The following is a 20,947-nucleotide window of genomic DNA, read 5'->3' on the forward strand; positions in this document are numbered from 1 at the left end:
AAATACAGTGAAACAAAGACAGACAGAGAAAGAAAGCGATGGAGCGAAATAGGAAGAGCCCGACTACCGAGTTCAGCGGGTGCGAGCGTTAAACGAAAACTCTGCTCGGCTGAGTGGAGCATGTCAAATATCTGAAAGAGAGAGAGAAACATATAGAAAGAAAGAGAAAGATAAAATATAGAAAAATCAAGAGTATAGAGACATAATAAGATAGAAATACATAGAAGAAAAAAGAAAAAAGAGCAAGACACAAGAGAAAGAATGAAAGAAAGAGAAACAAAGAAAGAGATGCAAATATAGAAATACAGGGAAAGACATAGAAGAGAGAGAAAGATATAGCAAGAAACAGACACGAAAAAGAAATAGAAAGAACATAGAGCAAAACATAAAGAGAAAGAAGCATGGAGAGAGAGAGAGAAAGGGAAGAAAGAGAAATAAAGATAGAAAGAGCGAGCAAAAGAAAAAGAGAGAGAAAGCAAGAAATGTAAAGAAACAGATACGAAAAAGAGACACAAGAAACAGAGAGAAAAAGAAACAAGGAAGGCCACCCAGCTGCACTCTTCCTTCAGGTTTGGTTCCACAGTGCGAAGCTGATATAATTTGTTGTAAGGCGTATCTGCTTCTCTGAATTTGAATACGCTTGAACCGGACACGCGAAGCATAGCCGCCATCATTAATTAGTGCTCAAGGCGTAATGTCAAAGCCAGATAGCGCATCTCGACCACAAAGGAATGACCTAAGCCTGCCCCCCCCCCCTTTTTTTTAAGAATTTCTCCAAACCTTCGGTTTCTGTTCATTCCGGTATGGCAAGCACTTCCCTATTCCTCGCTTTTATTCGATGTATTGTAGATATATTGGGAACAGCACCATCTCGCGAGAAATCACATTAAATATATCATTTAGAACCCACTGGGTGTAACTGCAGTATTGACGAATAGAAGACTATTTGGGTAGCATGAAATGCCTGGCTTTAATGACACCGAACATAACACGAGCTACATTGAGTAATCCTACTCGGCATCATCGCTCCGTTGTATGCACCTAACCTGAGACTTTTGGCAGGAGCCCATCTACTAGTGCAGAGAGACTCAGTGTGTAGAAACGCTGTAGAAAGCGACCCGTATAACACCGCATTGAAGTGTTCTTGTTTGAAACACAATGGTGGCTCTTTTTATTGCAACATTCTACGGTATTTCAGAATATTGTCAGTGGTGACCCTGCAGAAGAAAATAAATAAGATGACGCCATGAGGACACTTTTCTTCGTGTGTATATGAGCGATATAGGCACACTAGTGTGCCTTACTTAATCGTGCACAACCTAGCACAACCTAGCAGGGAACATAAAGTAAGATATTCAAGCTGATCTAGCGGGCCTTGTCGCACGTTTTCGCGATTATGTCAAGTGGCGACAGGTGTAAAGCTTCGACATCACTCGCGAACGAAGCACATTCTACGTACTCCAGCATTCCTTCTTTAGCACTTGTTGTCCTCGCGCAAATATCGGCGAGTATAACGGGCCCGCCAGTGTCTGCTTGTTCTCAGTCTCTGGGACACAGGGCACAGCGGACGTTTCTTTCAGTGCGCACGTTTTCTTCAGGTCGTCACAACTCGGTTGTTTGCCGACGAGCGAACCGAGCCTATCTTATCATGAATTCCTTCGAGGCCCGCGTACTTCTCGATTGCCTTCACCAGAACTTCTTCCAGCTTGTTGAGCTCTTCGGCCGATGGCACCAGTTCTGGCACGCTCCGCCTGCGTCGTCCTTGAATGGCAGCCGACGTCGCCCCGTTTACCAGGAAGAAAGTGTTGGTCATCAGGGACGCCGTGATGGGAAGCAGGAATGCGGACACTGCGAGCGGTGCCATAATCAGGATCAGCAGGGGAAACACGATGTCGTACTCGTTCTTGTAGTCGTGCTTGTCCACGTAGCTGTCGTAGTAGTAGTCACTGTCGAATTCGTCATAGCGCCGCTTGCCTTGCCTGTGGTGGCGGCGATGAGGGTGGTACCCGCCGAGTGCTTTGTCCTTGCGCTTGTCAGTAGATGGGGGCCAGTAGTTGTAGTAGGGCGGGTAATCTTCGCCGTCCGCGTCGTAGTCTGAAACTACAGGAGTGCTGCCACTCGCACCGACGCGGGCACGCCGAGGCAGCGATGCTGGACCCGCGTCAAGACGGCGGCCGTGGCGATACCGACGCACAGGACTACGATGTGGGAGCCCCCTTCCGGTTCCTAAGGCGACCGAATCTTCTTTCGATGACGTCGACGATTTTGGGTACGCGTCGCAGCACACTGCCAGGAGGGCCGTCAGCAGAATACAAACCCTTGTTGGTGAAACCTGTTCAAAGAAAAATGATAAAAGAACAAATACTCAGGAACTGTTGCACTTATACACTGTTCCAGTAAACTTTTGCCATCAGGATATTGAAAATGTATTTGTGCGTTGCACAAAAGAGGAGCAAGCTGGCCACTGAGCCCTGTAGCCATGAAGGCATTTTGACTGTGGGAACAGATGCTTGTTTCGCAGTAATTATTTTTTTTTCACTTTGATAGTGTGGTTTGAAAAGCAGTACATTCAATGCAGAAGTTGTAGAGCCGATTCGAAAATATTATAATGATGCAGTTCCGTAAGACTTGATGTGTTCATAATTTATCTTAACAGCAAATATTACTTGTTGTGTCTTCACGTGGTCTGTGTGTGTGTGCGCGCGCACCTGGGACGCCTCAGCTGGCCGCCTGCACCACATCGGACTATTGCTACTACCACGTGTGCATCGTTATCTGTCTACACTGTGCTGCCTATAAATACGTTCTACACTTTTGAATAAACGTTCTTTTCATTCTGCTGACTACGTTGATACATTGCTGGTCCGGCGCTGCTATGCGCACGCCATGGCTATGCTACAGTGGCGACGAAGATGTACACCACCCATGCAGTGAAAGACGACCCTGAACTTGACACTACGAAAAACCGAGCAACCAAGGCGATCATGGCTCACCACCAGCTTCCGGACTTCGAAGAAGGCAAAGATAAGTGGACGCCATACCTTATTAAAGTCGAAGCATACTTCGAAGCGAATGCCATTGAAGACTCGACTAAGAAAAGAGCATTGCTGGTGGCTGCCTTAAGCACGCACACGATACAAGTACTGGCAGGGAAAGTGGCTCCACGCAAGCCGAATGCGCTGACTTATGAAGAAGTCGTGGCAGTGTTGAGTGAGCACTACGATCCCAAGCGACACGAAATCACAGAAAGTTACAAGTTTTTCAGTCGGTGTCAAGCGGAGGGGGAGCCCATTAATGAATTTCTAGTCGACATTCGCCGAATCGCTGATAATTGCAATTTTGGCAGTGCTTTAAATCGCATGCTACGAGATCGCATTGTGTGTGGTGTCCGGTCAAGGGCACTGCAGAAGCAGCTACTTGCGAAGCAGGAATTAACATTAGAAGACGCTGAAGCGATGGTCCTCTCAGCTGAAGCTGCAGATAGTGGCGTGAAAAACATGAACGGATCGGCCTTGGCACCAGTGTTGAAAGTAGAAGCGTATCCGCAGAATACACCGCAAGACGAGAGGCGGAGTGCTGCACGTCAAGAATGCTCAAGATGCGGTAGTGCAAAGCACAATGAGACCGGTTGCACCTGGTCTAACGCTCGCTGTTATCGCTGTGGAGGACGCGGTCACCTTGCAAGGAAATGCCGAAGCCGCGGTGCTCGCGAGCAAGGAATAGCAAGGAGGGCACAAACCAACATTCTCACGGGGACGGAAGGTTCGACAGACGACGAACACGAAGCAGCGCACATCTGGACCTTGGCCTCGGAACGGAAGAGCTGTCTGGTACCCCCAATTCGCCGGACGTTCTCTTGGTGTGGTGTGCAGCTTACCATGGAAGTCGATACTGGATCGCCCGTTTGTGTCATCCACGTCAACTGTACGAGAAGCACCGCGACCAATGGCCGAAACTGAGACCATCCAGTGTGAAATTATCCTGCTACTCAGGACGACTGCCAGTGCTTGGGGAGCTTGCGCTCAGTGTTTCACATAAGGGAGCGACGGTGGAGTGCGCGCTGACCGTGTTGGACTGTGCGGGACCAAGCCTCTGCGGTCGAGATTTTAATTCAGCTGCTGAACGTCGCTGGTGTTCCGGTGGTTTGCGTTGCAGGAGTCTTGGAGCCCACCGAACAAACGGGCAAGTCCAGTGTGAACAGCATATTCAACGACTTCCACGACGGTGTTTTCCGAGGAACTGGGGCTCATCACAGGCCTCCGGTCAGTCTGCACCTAAAGGAAGGCGCCGTACCTAAGTTCTGTAAGTCCAGACCCGTTCCATATGCGTTACGCGACCGCGTGTCACTTGAACTTGATCGGTTAGTTTCCTTGGGCGTGTTATCACCGGTGGCACACTCGGAATGGGCGTCGCCTATAGTCGTAGTTCTTAAGAAAGACGGCGCAGTGAGAATCTGCGGTGATTTCAAGGCCACAGTGAACCCCCGCATGCGCCACTGAACAATACCCCTTGCCCATCATTGAAGATATGTTTGCGCAACTACACGATGGGGATTGTTTCAGCACTCTGGATTTACGGGACGCATACAATCAAGTGGTACTGGATGATTCTGCAAAGAAAATTTGCGTCATTAACACACCAAAAGGGCTTTTTTGCTACAACCGACTGCCTTTCGGTATAGCCTCTGCACCCGCGATATTCCAAAGAAAAATGGATGAGGTGCTAGCTGGTCTTGTGGGTGCACAAGCTTATCTTGACGACGTGCTCATTTCTGAAAAATCAAGCGACAGTGGCGAAAGGCTGAAAAACGTTTTGGAGCGTTTTCGAGAGAGAGGCGTAAAGTTGAGACACGATAAGTGCAAGCTGCGCAGCCCAGCAGTTACCTATCTCGGGCATCGCATCGATCGCGATGGGCTTCATCCGACAGAGAAAAACCTCGACGCTATCATGCAGGCACAGAGCCCCCGTAACGTCACCGAACTGCGTTCTTTTTTGGGAATGATTACGTTTTACGCGAGGTTTCTGCCGAACATGTCTACCACACTGTTTCCTTTGTATCAGCTGCTGGAAAAGAATGCGCGCTGGCACTGGGAACAGCCTCAAGAACTTGCGTTTAAGGTTGCTAAGCAAAGCCTCAAAGCAGCCAAGGTTCTCGTCCATTTTGACCCTTCGAAGGAACTAAACTTGAGTGCGACGCGTCTCCATACGGAGTGGGCGCGGTCTTGTTTCACACGATCGGTAACGCTCACAGGCCGATCGGGTTTCGCTCGCGTACGTTAACACAGGCAGAGCGCAACTATTCACAGCTCGAGCGAGAGGCACTGGCACTGGTATTTGGCGTAACTAAATTCCGCGACTACCTTCTAGGTCGGGAATTTACCTTGGTGACTGACCACCAGCCGTTGCTGGGCCTGTTGAGGTCAGACAGGCAGACGCCCCCCATGGCCGCTGCCCGGATACAACGATGGGCGCTTCAGCTGGGGGCCTACCGGTACCAGCTGCAGTACGCCCCAGGACGACAGATGCTGAATGCGGATGCCCTAAGCCGACTGCCGCTGCAGACTACGGAAACTGACGACGACGGTGAGCCACTCGAATATGTACTCTCGCTAAACCAGCTGGAAGGGGGTGCCGTGACAACGCGTGAGCTGAAGGCTTTCACCGCGTCAGATCCTGTCCTGGTAGAAGTCAAACGATACATACTACCTGGATGGCCTAGACACGCAAATGGGCTGGCAAGGGGACATACTGCCATTTTTTGACCGTAAGCTAGAGCTGTCCGTTGCACATGACCTTGTTTACTGGGGCAATAGGGTCATAATACCAGCCGAAGCAAGAGTACAAGTGCTCCAGCTTTTACATGAGACTCACCAGGGTTCGCCGGCAATGAAATCTGTCGCGCGCTCTTTGTTTTGGTGGCCAGGCCTAGACAGAAATATTGAAGAGGTGTCTGCTCAGTGCCAGACTTGTGTTCAAAATTTACCGATGCCAACCGCGGCGCCCGTTGTCAAGTGGCCTGAAACCGGCGAAAGGTGGTCCCGCATTCACATTGACTACGCGGGGCCGATCTGCGGCAAAATGATACTCGTCGTAGTTGACGCCCACACGAAATGGCTCGAAGCCGCTACATGCTACATTACTCGAGATTCAATTATTCACTTAATGACTAGCGACATTAGCATCACGCGACATTAGTGACAATAGCGACATTAGCGCCCTCAAACACACTTCCAGCGGCGTCAAACTGAAGCACCGGGCTTAATTCTGACTCGCGCAAATGAGGTAGCAATCGTCATTATTACGCAGCATCATTCTGCAACGTCATTACTTGTAGACTGAGGTTTTCCTTTTTCTCGATCTACTTCGCCAACATCCGTGCTTTTTGGGGGGATTCATGTCTGTAGTTTGCGGCTCTCAGCGAACCTAACTTTCTTAAGCATCGTCATAATCATCATCATCATCATCATCGTCAGCCTGATTATCGTACGTCCATTACAGAGTAAAGGCCTGTACCACGATCCGCCAATCAACCCGGTCCGGTGCTTCCTGCGGCCGCGTTATGCCCTCAGACTTCTTAATCTCATCTGCCCTCCTAACTATCTGTCTTCCCCTCGCGCGTTTGCCTTCTCTTGAAGTTCAGTCTGTTACTCTTATTGACTAGAGGTTATCTCGCGTACGCGCTACATGCCCTGCCCATGTCCATTTCTTCTTCTTGATTTCGACTAAGATGTCCCTAACACCCGTTTGTTCCCTGACCTACTCTGCTCTCTTCTTGTCCCTTAAGGTTACCCCTATCACTTCCTTTCCATTGCTCGCTGCGTCGTCCTTAATTTAAGTTCAAACCTCTTTGTAAGCCTCCAGGTTTCTTCTCTGCAGGTAAGTACCCGTAAGATGCAGCTGTTATTTCTTAAGCGGTGTTAGTCAAACCCGTAGGTCGGCAAACTCACTCATGAGTTGACTCACTCAAACTCAGATCGAGCCGTGAGTCTGAGTCTGAGTGAGTCTGGGTGAGTAATATTTCGGTGAGTTTGAGTCCGAGTGAGTCCGGCTGACAAAAATTTTAGTGAGTCTCAGTCAGAGTGAGCCCCAAGGGCAAAATATACTACATGAGTGAGTCTGAGTGCGTTCCACATTTTTTGCCGACCTATAGTCAAATATACACTCGGTGTGGTCTCTATTTTCTGAGAGTACAAATAAGTGATTTAACTTTTCCGGATGTTCAACTTTGCAGTAGCGTGATAATATTGAATTTTTGTCGTTTTATTTCTCTTCCTATTTTATATTATATGGGCTCTATTTTCTGTCGCTTAGGTTCAATCCTTGGTGAACGCTACAAAGTAAATGTCGTCAAGTTCAGCTATTATTTTTGTTTGACTTCAGCTTTCCAACTTCGACAACATTGTAAACTCTCGTCATGAAGGGAGTAGACAGATAGCAAAGGTAGGAGTAATATCTCTCAGCCAGCTAAATTGTCAAGCATCAAAGTATTTATATCTACTAATACACCACGTGCTTTATGTTTTGAGTGCGTACGTGAGTTCTTTTCATAACGAAAGCAACAGGCCTAAGGTTATTTGAAAGTCAAGAAATTATTTCACCGAAAATAAAGGGTTTCGGCATTAAAGAATAGGTATATGCGAGCCTCAGCAACTCATCTTTCTTACTATTTGAGACTAAATTTCAGAAACAATGGTAGTTACAGCCTCTAAAATGTGATAATGCGTATTCATTTCCCTTCAGATGCCTAGCAAAATGTGCGGATGTTTAATATCGTAACCATTCAGTCTTAGTAACCTAAAAATACACCATTTCGCCCAAGGAAACAGATACATTTCCTCAGTAGACTGTACTTTAAACTCGAAAGGTGTTATGTTGTGCTGCAACGAAACAGAGTTATCTAGAAAAGAAATCTTCAAGATTCTGGGTTTACCACTGGCCTTTATAGATTTCCCAGCCCGTTTAGCATAACATCTCTTTTCTCAATATTGTTTCAAACAACGCCCCTTTATCCACCCGCCTTTTAAAAATTAACATATTCTGGCATCTTCGTGGCCCCATTCAGTCAACTTATTATGACCTTTTTCGAATATGTTGCTGTGCAATTTTAATTTCTGCATTAGTTATTGCGCTGTTGGTACCACAGCTGCCTCACTTCGGCGACACCGCTACGTGCAGTTGCGTTCATTTTAAATTATATTTCACTTAAGCATTGCTTAATGCAAACCACAAATGGAGCACGTGCCGCCAGTGAGCTCTAATTTACCATGTTATTTCAAGGTCGTCCTTTCAGTTCTGAGTAGAACTTTGGGTGACACCAGCTCGTTCGACCAAAGCCGTTACACTCTATATCTCTTTCGCACGCAGACGACGCGCGTATGCCTTCACAGAGTGCGGGCACCAAAGCCGTTTTCAGTAAATAACGAAAAGTAGCAAGAAGGGGAATCCCCTCCTTCGTCGCATTCATTAAATAAACGCCGGGCACGCGGCACAGTTGCATGACGGCGTCAGTGCGTGCCCTACTGCTCTCGTCAGCACCCTCTATGGTACCTGCACAGCGTGCAGACGACGCGTACACGCGCATTTCAATTCTCGGCAGCAAAGCGCAGCGAGCGCCGTCAAGCGGCCGTTCCTTCTTTCTTTTCTATCTCTCTCTTGTCGTGCAGCCAGCCATGAACGCGTGTGACCAACAGGCGCGACGCGATGCGCCAGATTTCCGGAGGAAGCGACGGAAGCAGCGCCCCCTGCCGCCCCGTCAACTTGCCGCGGTCACACAACGGTGAAGTTAGGGACTTTACGGTGAAGCACTCTCGAGCGCTGCCTCAGTAACACCACCGGCAGCCACGTATTTCAGGGCATGTAACCCAATTATTTATATCATTACGAGCCACGCCGTAGCGGGACACCGGGTTAATTTTGACCACCTCGGGTTTTCAAGCGGAGCTAGTTATGAGAAGAGACGGGATTTCAGGCAAATGCCTATTTTGTTCCTTGCGCTCCTATCACGCCATTTTGATATATGAGCATGAATTAGAGGTTAAGAAGGGCTTTAATAGTGTTTTCATAGTGCCTATAAATGCCTATTTTTGGCGTTCGTGCCTAAATGCTTACAAACGCCTATATAAGTGCCTATTTTCACAATTGGAGCTTATATGAACGCTATTTAGCCTCAAGTTTCGCTCCCGTGTGCTGTTTGGGACCGTTATTCATGTTACCGCGTAAGACTGACTGTTGGGAACTATGGTGTTCCACCTAGTCCTCAAGTTCAACCAACCAACAACCGCTAGCAGCAGTGAAGTGGGACACGCCGGCGAGCATTTGCCGCCGCGCAGACATGGCCCGAGCGGTTGGCGAATACGGAGAGCCGTCAGCGGAGAGGAGTGTGCAGAGCAAAAAAAGGGGGGAAGAAAAATGTGATGTGCAAGCAACTTTTGTTTTGTTTGTAATTTACTTTTTAAGGTGTGCACTGCCTCCCCCCCGCCACGGTGGTCTAGTGGTTATGGCAATGGACTGCAAACCCGGCCGAGGAGGCTGCAATTTTGATGCAGGCGAAAATGTTTGAGGCCCGTGTACTTAGGTTTAGGTGCACGTTAAAGAACCCCAGGTGGTCGAAATTTGCGGAGTCCTCCACTATGGCGCCTCTCGTAATCATATCGCGGTTTTGAGAAGTTAAATCGCAGATATTATTATTATTATTATGAAGGTGTGCACTGCAGTAGCGTAGCCAGAAATCTTTTTCATGGAAGAGGGGGGGGGGGTTCAACCATGCCTTATCTATGTTCGTGCATGCGTTTGTACGTGCGCGTATATATACACGCACACGTACGCAGGCGAGGAGGGAGGTTTAACCACCCTCCCCTCAGCCCCCCCCCCCCCCCCCCGCCCCTTCTCGCCTGGCTAGCCAGTGGTTCACTGCCAGTAGAGAAATTGGCTCTACGCAATTCGACCCGGCCAATAGGAAGAATCCCTCCCTTCTGGTCTTTTAGCAATCTGGCTGTCTGCTCCTGCTCTGCACTTCTCAGTCATGTCGGAAAGGTACTGAGGAGTGTGTTGCTCCGACAGTGGACACTTGATTCATCGTGCAGAACGCGGGCGAACCGTGCGGGAGAAAGCACCATTGTAAGGCTGTGTTCAACTGTTGGCGCCTTTGCGTCATCTTAAGCAATAACATTTTTGTTTTCCGGTTGTAGATAGAGGTCGCGCACGTCTTCACTTGAATTTATTTGCATTTATGTGAAAACTTATTGCGCCTATATTTACTATTTTGGAAGCCTAAAGCATTGTTTTGCCTGTCTATTGTCACCGCCTAAGGCGAGCTCTCTTAGTGGCTGCAAATCCGGCCTCTAGTTATGAGTTACAGATTTAGATCGCGGCGGTATCGTACGCGATAAACTTAGTGCCGGCGATTGCACAGAAATGCGGCGCTCGAAGGTGCGCCGGTCACATACCTATTTGTCTGCGCCGTTATCCAATGATCGATGCTCTCTCGATCGTGGGCCTGTCGGCGACCAGTCGTTTCTCATATGGCAATCTGATCTTTTGTCGAGGTCACTCGTCATTTCAGCTTTGCGCATTTCATTGTTGCCCAGCTATGAACGCATGACCGTCGTTGTTGCGCGTAGCAACATAAGGTGTTGCCCTGTCAAGCACGTGGACGAAGGTCCGATTGCCGGCATGAGGGATGGAAAAACATAGGAGGGAGCATGGCGCAATGTGGTAGAAAGAAAGGAAGGAAAGCAGTACTTCAAGCATGCATACGCCAAGCTTCACTTTGCCCCATTTCCCGATAGGGAGAGGACTCTTTTTTTTTTTTTTAACGTTCACGTAAATCTTTGTGCGTGTGTGTACTTGTATTTCGCCCCATTTGAAATGCAACCTACGTGACCAGGAATAGAACCCGTGCCCTCGAGCTTATCAGCATGGCACTCTAACTGTAAAGCTAGCACGCCGGTTTGTAACCCAAATATCACTCACAAACATACAAAGGTGCACATCAGCACCCTCAATATTATTCTTAACACGGAATCCGAGAAACAAAAACAGTTCAGCATATATACTACGCAATTTTTTCGTCTATGAATTGCGATACTGCGAGAGCGGCATTAATTATTGCACTGTGACGCGGAGGCAGATGCAGAAGCAGAGCCCAGGAATTAGCAATACACTTTTACCAGTGGCGTAGTCAGGAATGGGCACACCAGGCCCGTGCCCCCCCCCCCCCCGAATTTTTTTTTGTTTTTACCATACAGAGCACAAAATAACACTCGACCACATCTGCCTAGCCTGCCCCCTCCCCCCTTCAGATCAGAGAGGTGCCACCCCCCCCCCCCCCCGAAAAAAATTTCTGCCTACGCCCCTGACTTTGACTTGAAGAAACATGTAGGATGCCGAGCGCCTGCTGTTGTACGCTTCCGACGGCGTTCGACGCACGTGTCCGATGTGAGGCCCGTTCACATAAGTGGCCGCGGCCGTTTTTTTTTTTTTTTTTTCTGGACGTTGGGCGACGGGCAATCGCCAGCAAACGAAACTTGCCCATGTGCCACCGTACGATCGCTCCATTTATACCAGCGTTAACTTACTCGCATAAAGTGTCGTGCATATTCAACCAAGGTGAGAATGAATTGATGGAAGAGGTGAATTTCTCTAGTTATAATCACGCGTAGAATCAGGCAGTGACGCCTGAGAGTATTTTTTTGCTTATTCGAAAATTTTAAACAATAAGACTTAGGCGACGCTACTTCGCATTTCAGAGTGGAACGCGACCGGCCTCCTTTCGCATCGCCTTTTCATTCGCTTGCCATGCTTCGCATCTGGGTGGACACCTTAACCGTGCGTCAAGAAATAACAATATAATGATATCTGGGGTTTTAACGTCCCAAAACCACGATGTGATTATCAGGGACGCCGTTGTGGAGGGCTCCGGAAATTTCGTCGACCTGGGGTTCTTCAACGTGCACCTAAATCTAAGTGCACGGGCACCAAACATTTTCGCCTCCATAGGAAATGCAGCCGCCGCGGCTGGGATGCGATCCCGCGACGTTCGGGTGAGCAATCGAGCGCCATAACCATGCGCGGCAAGGAAAGGAATGTCTGTATGCGTGACATAGGCCGCTTCAAACTCTCCTAGGATGCGTACTGCATACACAGTTGCGAAGTGCCCACTGCGCCATAATTCATCATTTTTCGAAGTAGCCAAGTACCCATTCCGCGTACGTAAGTCACTACGCACGCCTACGCAGTTAAACACGTCGTTGACGATGTGGCTGATGACGACGAATAATTATGCTGAACGATTTGTTGTGCGTGGGCTTTTAAACCACCCACTGTTGCTCAATTCACATGACTTGGTTTGATTCCACGCTTCTACCACGCAATGTTATATCCTGTAACGAAACTTTTCGCCCTACATCACACCTGCATCAGATTCTTTTCGAAGCACTTTCAACCACTGGCGTGGCTCTGTGTTAGAATACGGAACTCCCACGCAGAAGGCCTGGGCTCCATTCCGGCTCGAACCCCTGATTTTTTTAAAAGCGGACCTGCCTAAGCAGCTGATGATTGTAATCCGTCAACAAAAAACTATCATCCTCACAATCCGACACGCGCTACGTTCGTCCCCCTCTTCCTCTTCGTCCTCTTTTTCGTCTTCTGCTTCATCATCGCCATGAACCGGCACGCGCTATGTTCGTCCTCTTTTTCATCTGCTTCGCTCCCAGAGAATGTGCGCCGATATGTCCGGCGTGGGATGAAATAATCCTGATGGATGAAAGAACGAGTACATAAAAAGAGAAAAAGAAAGAGCGACGGAAAGAATGAGAAAGAGAGAAATTCTTGGCGAAAAATATTTCTTGCCAAGGCGGGATTTCAACCCGCGTCACCACGACCCGAAGGCGAGCATCGTAACCACTCGACGATACAGCCTTTTTTTTTTCTTTATTGATCCGCTATCCCGGCACGCTAGCAGAGCAGGACATATCCTTATATAGTATAGTATAGCAAGGGGGATGGGAAAGGGAAGTGAGTGTGAGTAGGAGAGATGCGAGGGTGAGGCGGAAGGAAAGAAGGATGAGAGAGAGTAAAGAATATCATAGAAAGAAAGAACGAAAAAAGGAAGAAAGTAAGAAAGAAGGGGAAGCCAAGAAATAGAGAGATAGAGAGAAATAGACAGAAAGAAAGAGGACGCGAGAAATAGAGACAGCAAAGGAAAGGGAATGAAAGACAAAAAATATAAACAGCGAGAGAGAGAGGGAGAAAGAAATGGATAGAGAAAGAAAAAGACACCAGAAAAATATAGAGGAAACATAGAGAAATGAAGACAGGAAGAAAGAAAGAGAAAAATAAAGAGAAACAAAGAAGGTCGCTCAGTTCCGGTGTTCCTCAAGGCTTGGCACCACTATAGTGCGAACCTGGCTTCATTTTTTCTCTTGCGTTCCTAGGGATTTTTCGCTTACAGACAACACCGCCGACGCCGGAATTTCTGCGACACTGGCTCATGAGCGCTGTCGCGTTAACGTGTAAAATGGAAATGAAAGTGTGTAAAAGAATGAAACGGCGACAGCACGTGTGTTGCGAAAGGCCTGGGTTTTGTTATCACCTACAGTCAGTCACCCTATCGGCTGCATTCTTTTCTCTCTACCGAATTATTATTTGTACTCCTTAATTCAGTCTACATACGTTTCCTTTTTTGTCCAGTTTTGTTGTCTGTGTCTTCGTATTCTTCTAATACACAGACAACGGAGAGAGGCACATACCGGGTTTTTCAAGAAATGTGTCCAAAATCCTCAAAAATCAGGCAAATGCGATATTTGCTCGCTGCCTTCACAATTGCTTTTTCTGTAGCGACAGGCATCTTAAGATGGTTAAAGACATCGTTTGTGACAGTAATTAACAAAGCCAAATTAATTACCTTTTTTAATTATTTGAGTTCCGCTGTTATGTCAAATGGCAAGTTCTTCATGCGAAAAACTCACCACAGCTTTGAGATATAGACGAAACTGCCTGTAGTAATTACTTTGGCGTAATGGAATTCAACCAAATTCAACGGCGAAACCAAAACAAAAACAGACGACCAGAATTACGTCACTGTTCAATTCAACGATTACAGGGGTGTAGTTCTTCCGCGTTCGTTAACGTACGTGCGCCATGCGTGCTATAATTGCAAGCGCAGCCCGCACACCCAGAAAACGAAATCGGTTGATGGTTAATATAACGAAGAGCACTCATTCTGGTCGTCTCAGAAGAATATAGCAGTTGCGCTTTTCCGACTTTCGGTTTCGGTTTCGCCGAGGAATTCGGTTGCATTTCATTACTTCGCAATTACAACCAGAGGCCGCTTTTTGGAAATCTCAAAGCTGAAATGGGTTCTTCGCATGCAGGACTTCAATTCTCTTCTTTAACATAACTACCTAACTCCCCTAAATAAAACGTTCTCTCCTAAAGCAATAAGAGATTGGAACAGTTTAACAGACGACTTAGTAAATATCATAGATAATAATTTATTTTTTTCTGTGTTGTGGAATTGTTCTTGTAATATCAAATGTATGAGCTACGTATCTTGAAATTGTATTTGGTGATCCATACTCATGTTACTTCTGATAAATTTATAGTGATATTTGTGTATGTGTGTATATATCTCTGCAAGCGCTCCTTTGTTCTGATTATATTTTTGTTCCCCCCCCCCCACGTAATTCCTATATGGCGATGTAGCTAATCTGTAAATAAATGAATAAGTTAATTAATTTACTTTCTTAATTACTGTCCCAAATGATCTCAACGATCCCTTTAGCCACCTTAAGATGCCTGCGGCTACAGATGAAGTATTTGTGAAGGCATCGAAGAAATATCACATTTTCCCGATTTTTCAGGATTTCGGACACGTGTCTTCAAACACTCTGTACAATCAGAAGACTTCTTCAGCACTTTTCCGAGCCCGCAGTGCGCAAAATGAGAATATATGTAGTTTTCCATAGTGCGCAGGAGCTATTTGTATAGCTTTGACTTTGATATTCACCATTTGCCTACAAAATTCATCTGATTTGGTCATTTCTGTGCAATAACAGCGCAAGACAGCGCGTCATCGCGATCATTTATTGAGTTGAACTCATACTTACTACATGCATGCCGTCATGGTTTGAAGCTGATGCGCATGGAAAGCGAAACGTGCAAAATGTGCATTTTTCCCCACTCTTAGGACTATTCTTTCCTGCAAGGGCTGACTTTTGGCCTTGTTGGCACGACATATCTGAAGTATTTAGCGCAGAATTATGAAGACGGGACAAGAAGCGCCTGTGTACCTGTTCTCCATTCTTATAATAATATCTGGGGTTTAACGTCCCAAAACCACGATATGATTATGAGAGACGCCGTAGTGGAGGGCTCCGGAAATTTCGACCACCTGGGGTTCTTTAACGTGCACCTAAATCTAAGTACACGGGCCTCAAACATTTTCGCCTCCATCGAAAATGCAGCCGCCGCGGCCGGGATTCGATCCCGCGACCTTCGGGTCAGCAGTCGAGCGCCATAACCACTAGACCACCGTGGCGGGGCTGTTCTCCATTCTTGTCCCGTCTTCATAATTCTGCACTAAACACTTCAGATTCTTTCCTGATCGATGGATAAGTGGTCTTCGCAAAACTTCATTAATGTATTCTCATCAGCGAGCTGCATCACTTTCAGAGTGTGCGATAAAACAATAATGAAAACCAAGAGATAATGAAGCCGAGGAAGGTATAGGGGGCATTAATTGTCTGTTGGTTTTTATTAAGGTTTTATCAAACAAAGAGTATGTCGTGTATAAGAGATGCATGGGCCTAAACTCCTAAAACCAAGTACACTGCCATGAATGTGGTTGCACGCCTTATTTAGATAAAACTGCAACAAAGAGCAGCTTTCCCATTGACAGTGAGGGTGCTTAAGCGGCTTAAGTGGAACGTAATGATTCCGAATGTGTCAGCGCATCGTCTGTTTCGCTTACTAAAAAGGTGCTTAGATATATTGATGGTGTGCAGGATACAAATGGCTTATTCTTGTGACTGTCTAGGTATAAGGCTTTGTCTGTTTATTTTTCTGATGCAAAGTAGATTGCACTATCAGTGCGAGCGCACAGCTTCTTACTGTTCAAGATAGCATTTATTTATGTTTGTACTCAGTTGCGGGTGATTGTACTTGATATTTTTTGACGGGTGCACAAAAACGATAGCTGCCTCAAATAGAGGGCTCTTTTTCTGGCAGCCTTCGTCTGGCGTGTGTCCCGGATGCTACGCGCTCCAGCCCCCGAGAAGATGTAGCATTTTCCTTCTTTCATTGTATCATTACGTAAGAAGTTTTCGCAATAAACGTTCAGTCGAAGTAGGGGCTTCTGGACTGTTGTTATTCGCTTGCGTCTGTTGCAAATTCACGCCCCTAACAATTATGGATGAGCAAAACCTGACACTGGCCGCCTTCTTGCGTCAATACTGACAATTGCCGTCACGAAAAACAAAACCAAGCCCTTGCACTGCCTTGCCATAAAGCTTTGACAGTGCCCGCGAAGACTGGGACGCGCAATGCGTGTCAGGTATCGGGGTCATGTTCCATGTGGGTCACGTTCTGCGCCCGAAGACACAGGGCCAACGGACCACGGCTCACTCACCCTAGGCAAATAGCGGTAATATTCGTTGCTGCTTCCTACCAAGTTACCATTACCGAAGAAGAGGGGCTGCGTCAACAAAGTTGACGGAGGCATTGCCGACTGTGTGGTATTTCACTGTGTGTAACGGTTATGGTCACCTGAATACAGAGCGTGCGTTGATGACAGCAGAGTTGGTGACAGCTGAATGAATTAGGGCGATTTCTTGCACCAGACAATTCAAACACGGAAAGGTTGGTTAAGTTCGCCGTGGTAGCTGAGTGGGGGGGCTATGATGTGGGCTAAATGATGTTCATTCAACTTCAACAGTGCGCTTAGTTAACACAGATACAGGACGAATAAAATGCAGGACACAATAAAGAGGATGACCCTGTCGGTTCATGCAATGGATCGGTTCTATCAGATTTGTTTTCGGCAGTAGGTAACCGCGAGATGTCGAATAGTCTCCACGAAATTGGCATTATCTCATGTTGCCGATACGTCGATGACTATTTAATCTTTACCAGAAGTACTGAAAAAGACACATTTGTTCCGCAGGGCGTCGTCAAGTTATTTCAAAGCGATTTGGAATTCACATATGAACTTCCAGTGGAAGGTAGATTACAGTTCCTTGACTTGGAAATCGAAATCGGGGATCAACATATTTGTTGGTCGTACAAAGTTCGGGGTGAAGAAGGGCTTCTTCATTTCGATTCGGGGCACTGAAAAATAACAGAGGAATCGTGACCACGTGCCTAAAATGAGTCCTTATGAAATTATGCCACCACAGGGCACAAGAAGCCATGGCAGCCCAGATTAAGTGACTTCCGAGCAGCGGCTATCCTGAAGGAATGAGTATACAAATTTGTGAAACGCAGATAGGAAAACTCAAATACGATTATAAGAAGGATAAAGTCGCTATAGATAAAAGCAAGAGGCCTGTCGTTGTGCCATATGAACACAATCTTTCACATAGAATGAGGAAAATCGCTGCGCGACACGACCTTAAAGTTATCTTTTCAGCCCCGCAAAAGCTCAAAGGCAGGTGCAAAAAAGTCAATGCAGGTCAAATGACCGAGAAGCCAATTCGCGAAGTTAACCACAGAGACAGGTACGTCGAGTGCAAGAAAGGGGTGGTTTATAAGATTCACTTATCGTGTGGTAAGTCCTACGTCGGACAGACGGGACGATGCCTTAATCTAACGCTAAGAGAGCATCGGTACGCCTGCTAGCAGCTAGCAGCCGCCAGTAACTTAGCGGCACTATGCAAGAAATGTTCGTCTAACGCTTTTTTCGAAAGAACAGCTGTCGTAGCCAGCTCCGAAGAAGAAAACGGTCCGAGAAATTTTACAGACGCTGATCATTGTGGAAGAAGGCCAGGATGCTTGTGTTTGTGCTCCTTCTATCGTTGGAACGGCGGCTGGGGTAGATTTTGTAAAAATATCAGGCTAATTGTGGACGTGATTTTGCTTCTGCGTTGGCGACCTCTATTTACTCTTTACTTTTTACTTTTTTTATTTTTCATTTTTGTGTTCTTTCTCTCCCCCTCTGTACAATCAACGCCTGTCCCGTCATTTTTTTTCTTTTTTGAGCATCTGCGCATGCTTGTTTGAACATACCTTCCTCAGGGCCACGTTTTTTCGCAGACAATAAGCCAGTTGGAAGTTCGCGCTCGTCGTGTTGTGTCCTGTATTTTATTCGTCCTGTGTCTGTGTCAACTAAGCGCACTTTTGAAGGCGATTGAAGATAGCTGAGTGGCAATGAATGACGCTTCCCTGCTGAGTTCATGATTGCTGGCGGAGTCCCATCGATGGTTCCCGCTTTCTTTTGGGGCGAAGGGTAAAAACAGCCGTGTACCATGCAACGAGTGGCAGGAAAAAAAAGCACCCAAGTAGTTTAAGGTAATCGTGGGTCCCCCAGTTTGTGTGTTTTTCTTTTAAAGTGCGGAGCACTTTAGGGGCCCGGGCTGTCGTATGCTGTTATCGCTTGGCGTAACGCACGCAAAACCGCGCATAAAAATAGAAAGAAAAGAGGAAGCAGCGGGAAATAGAAAGAGAGAGAAAGAAAGAAAGAGAAATAACTGGGAAGAAAAATACGAATAAATAGAAATAAAGAGAGAAAAGAGACAGAAAAAAGCTTGAAAACAGAAAAAAAAGGGAGGAGGAAAGAAAGAGAGAACCGAAGAGAAACAAAGAAAGCTGCCCAGCCCCGCACGTCCTTCAGGCTTGGCACCATTATTGCGAAGCTGCCTGAATTATTTTTTTTTTCAAATAAAACAGTTCGTTTGGGAAAGAAACCTCAGAATATTCTTCTTTCAAAAGTTCGCGACGTCGCTTGCGCTGGACAGTGTTAATTTTTTATCGAATGTGCCCATGAGCTTCCGTCATCATCTTCGATGTGCCCCACCATTGCTTCCTGTACTTCCTTTATGAGCGCGAGTTGTGCACAGTTCCCGCAAGCTCTGCGGGGCCATCTGCCCCGACGGGTAACGATGTCATGTTGTTCAGCGTGCACTTCATGCCCTAGGAATCATCACACTGCTTCTAATATAGCTTCAGCGCTTGACGAAACGAGGCTGTGCCCGCGCACGCGGGAGAACGGCCTCCGCCCCGAGACAACGATAAACAATTCAGTCGTGTGCCACGCGAATTAACAAGCGAAAACCTCACGAATACATACTCTTACTGCACCCGTGAAGACGCCGTTTCACTCAAGTAGCATGTTAGCACGTGATCGTGCTACATTCATCACATGGCGCATGCCGTTCTACCCATCAAATATGTGTAAAAATTAAAAAAAGCTAACATTTTGCTCGCAGTGTTTGGCGGAAAAGGACGGAATTAAGTTTTGAAGCCTTCTTTTCTCGAGCTTATCGCCTGAAAAGCGCACTGTGGTAATATCCGATATCATTATAATATAATAATATCTGGGGTTTAACGTCCCAAAACCACGATATGATTATGAGAGACGCCGTAGTGGAGGGCTCCGGAAATTTCGACCACCTGGGGTTCTTTAACGTGCACCTAAATCTAAGTACACGGGCCTCGAACATTTTCGCCTCCATCGAAAATGCAGCCACCGCGGCCGGGATTCGATCCCGCGACCATCGGGTCAGCAGTCGAGCGCCATAACCACTAGACCACCGTGGCGGGGTATCCGATATCATTATAGCGCTTTAATAAAGAGTTATAATAGGGAGTTACAATAATCAAACGCAAAGTGAGCGTGAAAGGAGATCACACTTCTTCTTTACGAAGGGTGACAAGCCATAGCTGTCATTCGCGCATGTTTCATCGGTTCACTATATACAGTAGCAGCAATTAGCTGGTCATATATACTATAAAGTGCTTAGGAATAGCTTGCTTAGAAACACACCGAGGTAATACATTATCGCTGACTAAGCACACTTTCATTTTACGTCTGAAAACTATGCCTGTCCTTGAATACGTCATACGGAACTTTATTCACAAAAATCGATATAATTTTTGGCACGCTCGAAGAGCAACCTTTTAACTTATCTTTAAATATTTCACAATCGCGCATGTGTATTGCCGGTTACACGCAAATGCGGTAAGGAAGCTGTTGGCGTTCTTTCACCAATGCTGTTGTTCTTCAGATGAGCGTTATGCGTCAAAACAAACCGCGAAACGTATCGCTTTTTTTTTCACGAATATATAGACCACAGAATATCTAAAAAAAATCATGCGTAGGAAAATATAGTTTTTAATTTGAATACAAATATTAAAAAGACCAACTTTCATTCCTGCATCCATTTATTTCTAGAAGCCGATCCCATAGCCTCATTTCCCTTTAATTTCGCGTTATGAATATTTTAGGGAAATACACAGCAGTACAATTTACATCACTGGAGGAGAATTACCTATTCATTTCGCGAAATTTTCGTGTTATAAAGTGGCACTCTCGTTGCCAATCCGACAGTAGGCTTCATGGTCACTTGTAAGCGAGACATTGTAAGCTGCTGCTTAGATTTCCTTACAGGCACATGTGTATAAGCAGACAGAGTCCTAATGACAACGGAGGAGCAAGAGACTATGTCCACCAGCACATAGAATACTCACCGCCCATAGTCCAAACCTGCACAGTCTCATGGTGTTGGCGGGACAGGCCGTCCGCTACCTGTCCCAAACCTTAGCCAGAAGGAAGACACCCACGACGCACAGCTTAGAACGCCACTCGCGAAGGAAACAGTCAGTTGTACCGCATGTACCCCACGCAATGTCCCTCGTGGACTCTTCCACGACGCTATGACCACGCAACTCGACACGCAAGAAAGCGAGCCAATCCGCCAATTCGTCGCTTTATACGAGCCGGCCACGTGCATCC

General features: G+C 46.7%; 1 protein-coding gene across 1 annotated transcript; it reads right to left on the minus strand.

Annotated features, from left to right (window-relative positions):
• Positions 1-1,015: 1,015 nt before the first annotated feature.
• LOC119386776 (uncharacterized) lies at positions 1,016-20,840 on the minus strand. Its single transcript, XM_037654052.2, has 2 exons — positions 20,683-20,840; positions 1,016-2,332 (listed from the first exon to the last, which is right to left on the minus strand). The coding sequence occupies exons 1-2, from the start codon at positions 20,710-20,712 to the stop codon at positions 1,595-1,597; spliced, it is 768 nt and encodes a 255-aa protein (XP_037509980.1). The 5' UTR covers positions 20,713-20,840; the 3' UTR covers positions 1,016-1,594.
• Positions 20,841-20,947: the final 107 nt, after the last annotated feature.

Source organism: Rhipicephalus sanguineus, chromosome 3, assembly GCF_013339695.2.
Source record: "Rhipicephalus sanguineus isolate Rsan-2018 chromosome 3, BIME_Rsan_1.4, whole genome shotgun sequence".
NCBI lineage: Eukaryota > Metazoa > Arthropoda > Arachnida > Ixodida > Ixodidae > Rhipicephalus > Rhipicephalus sanguineus.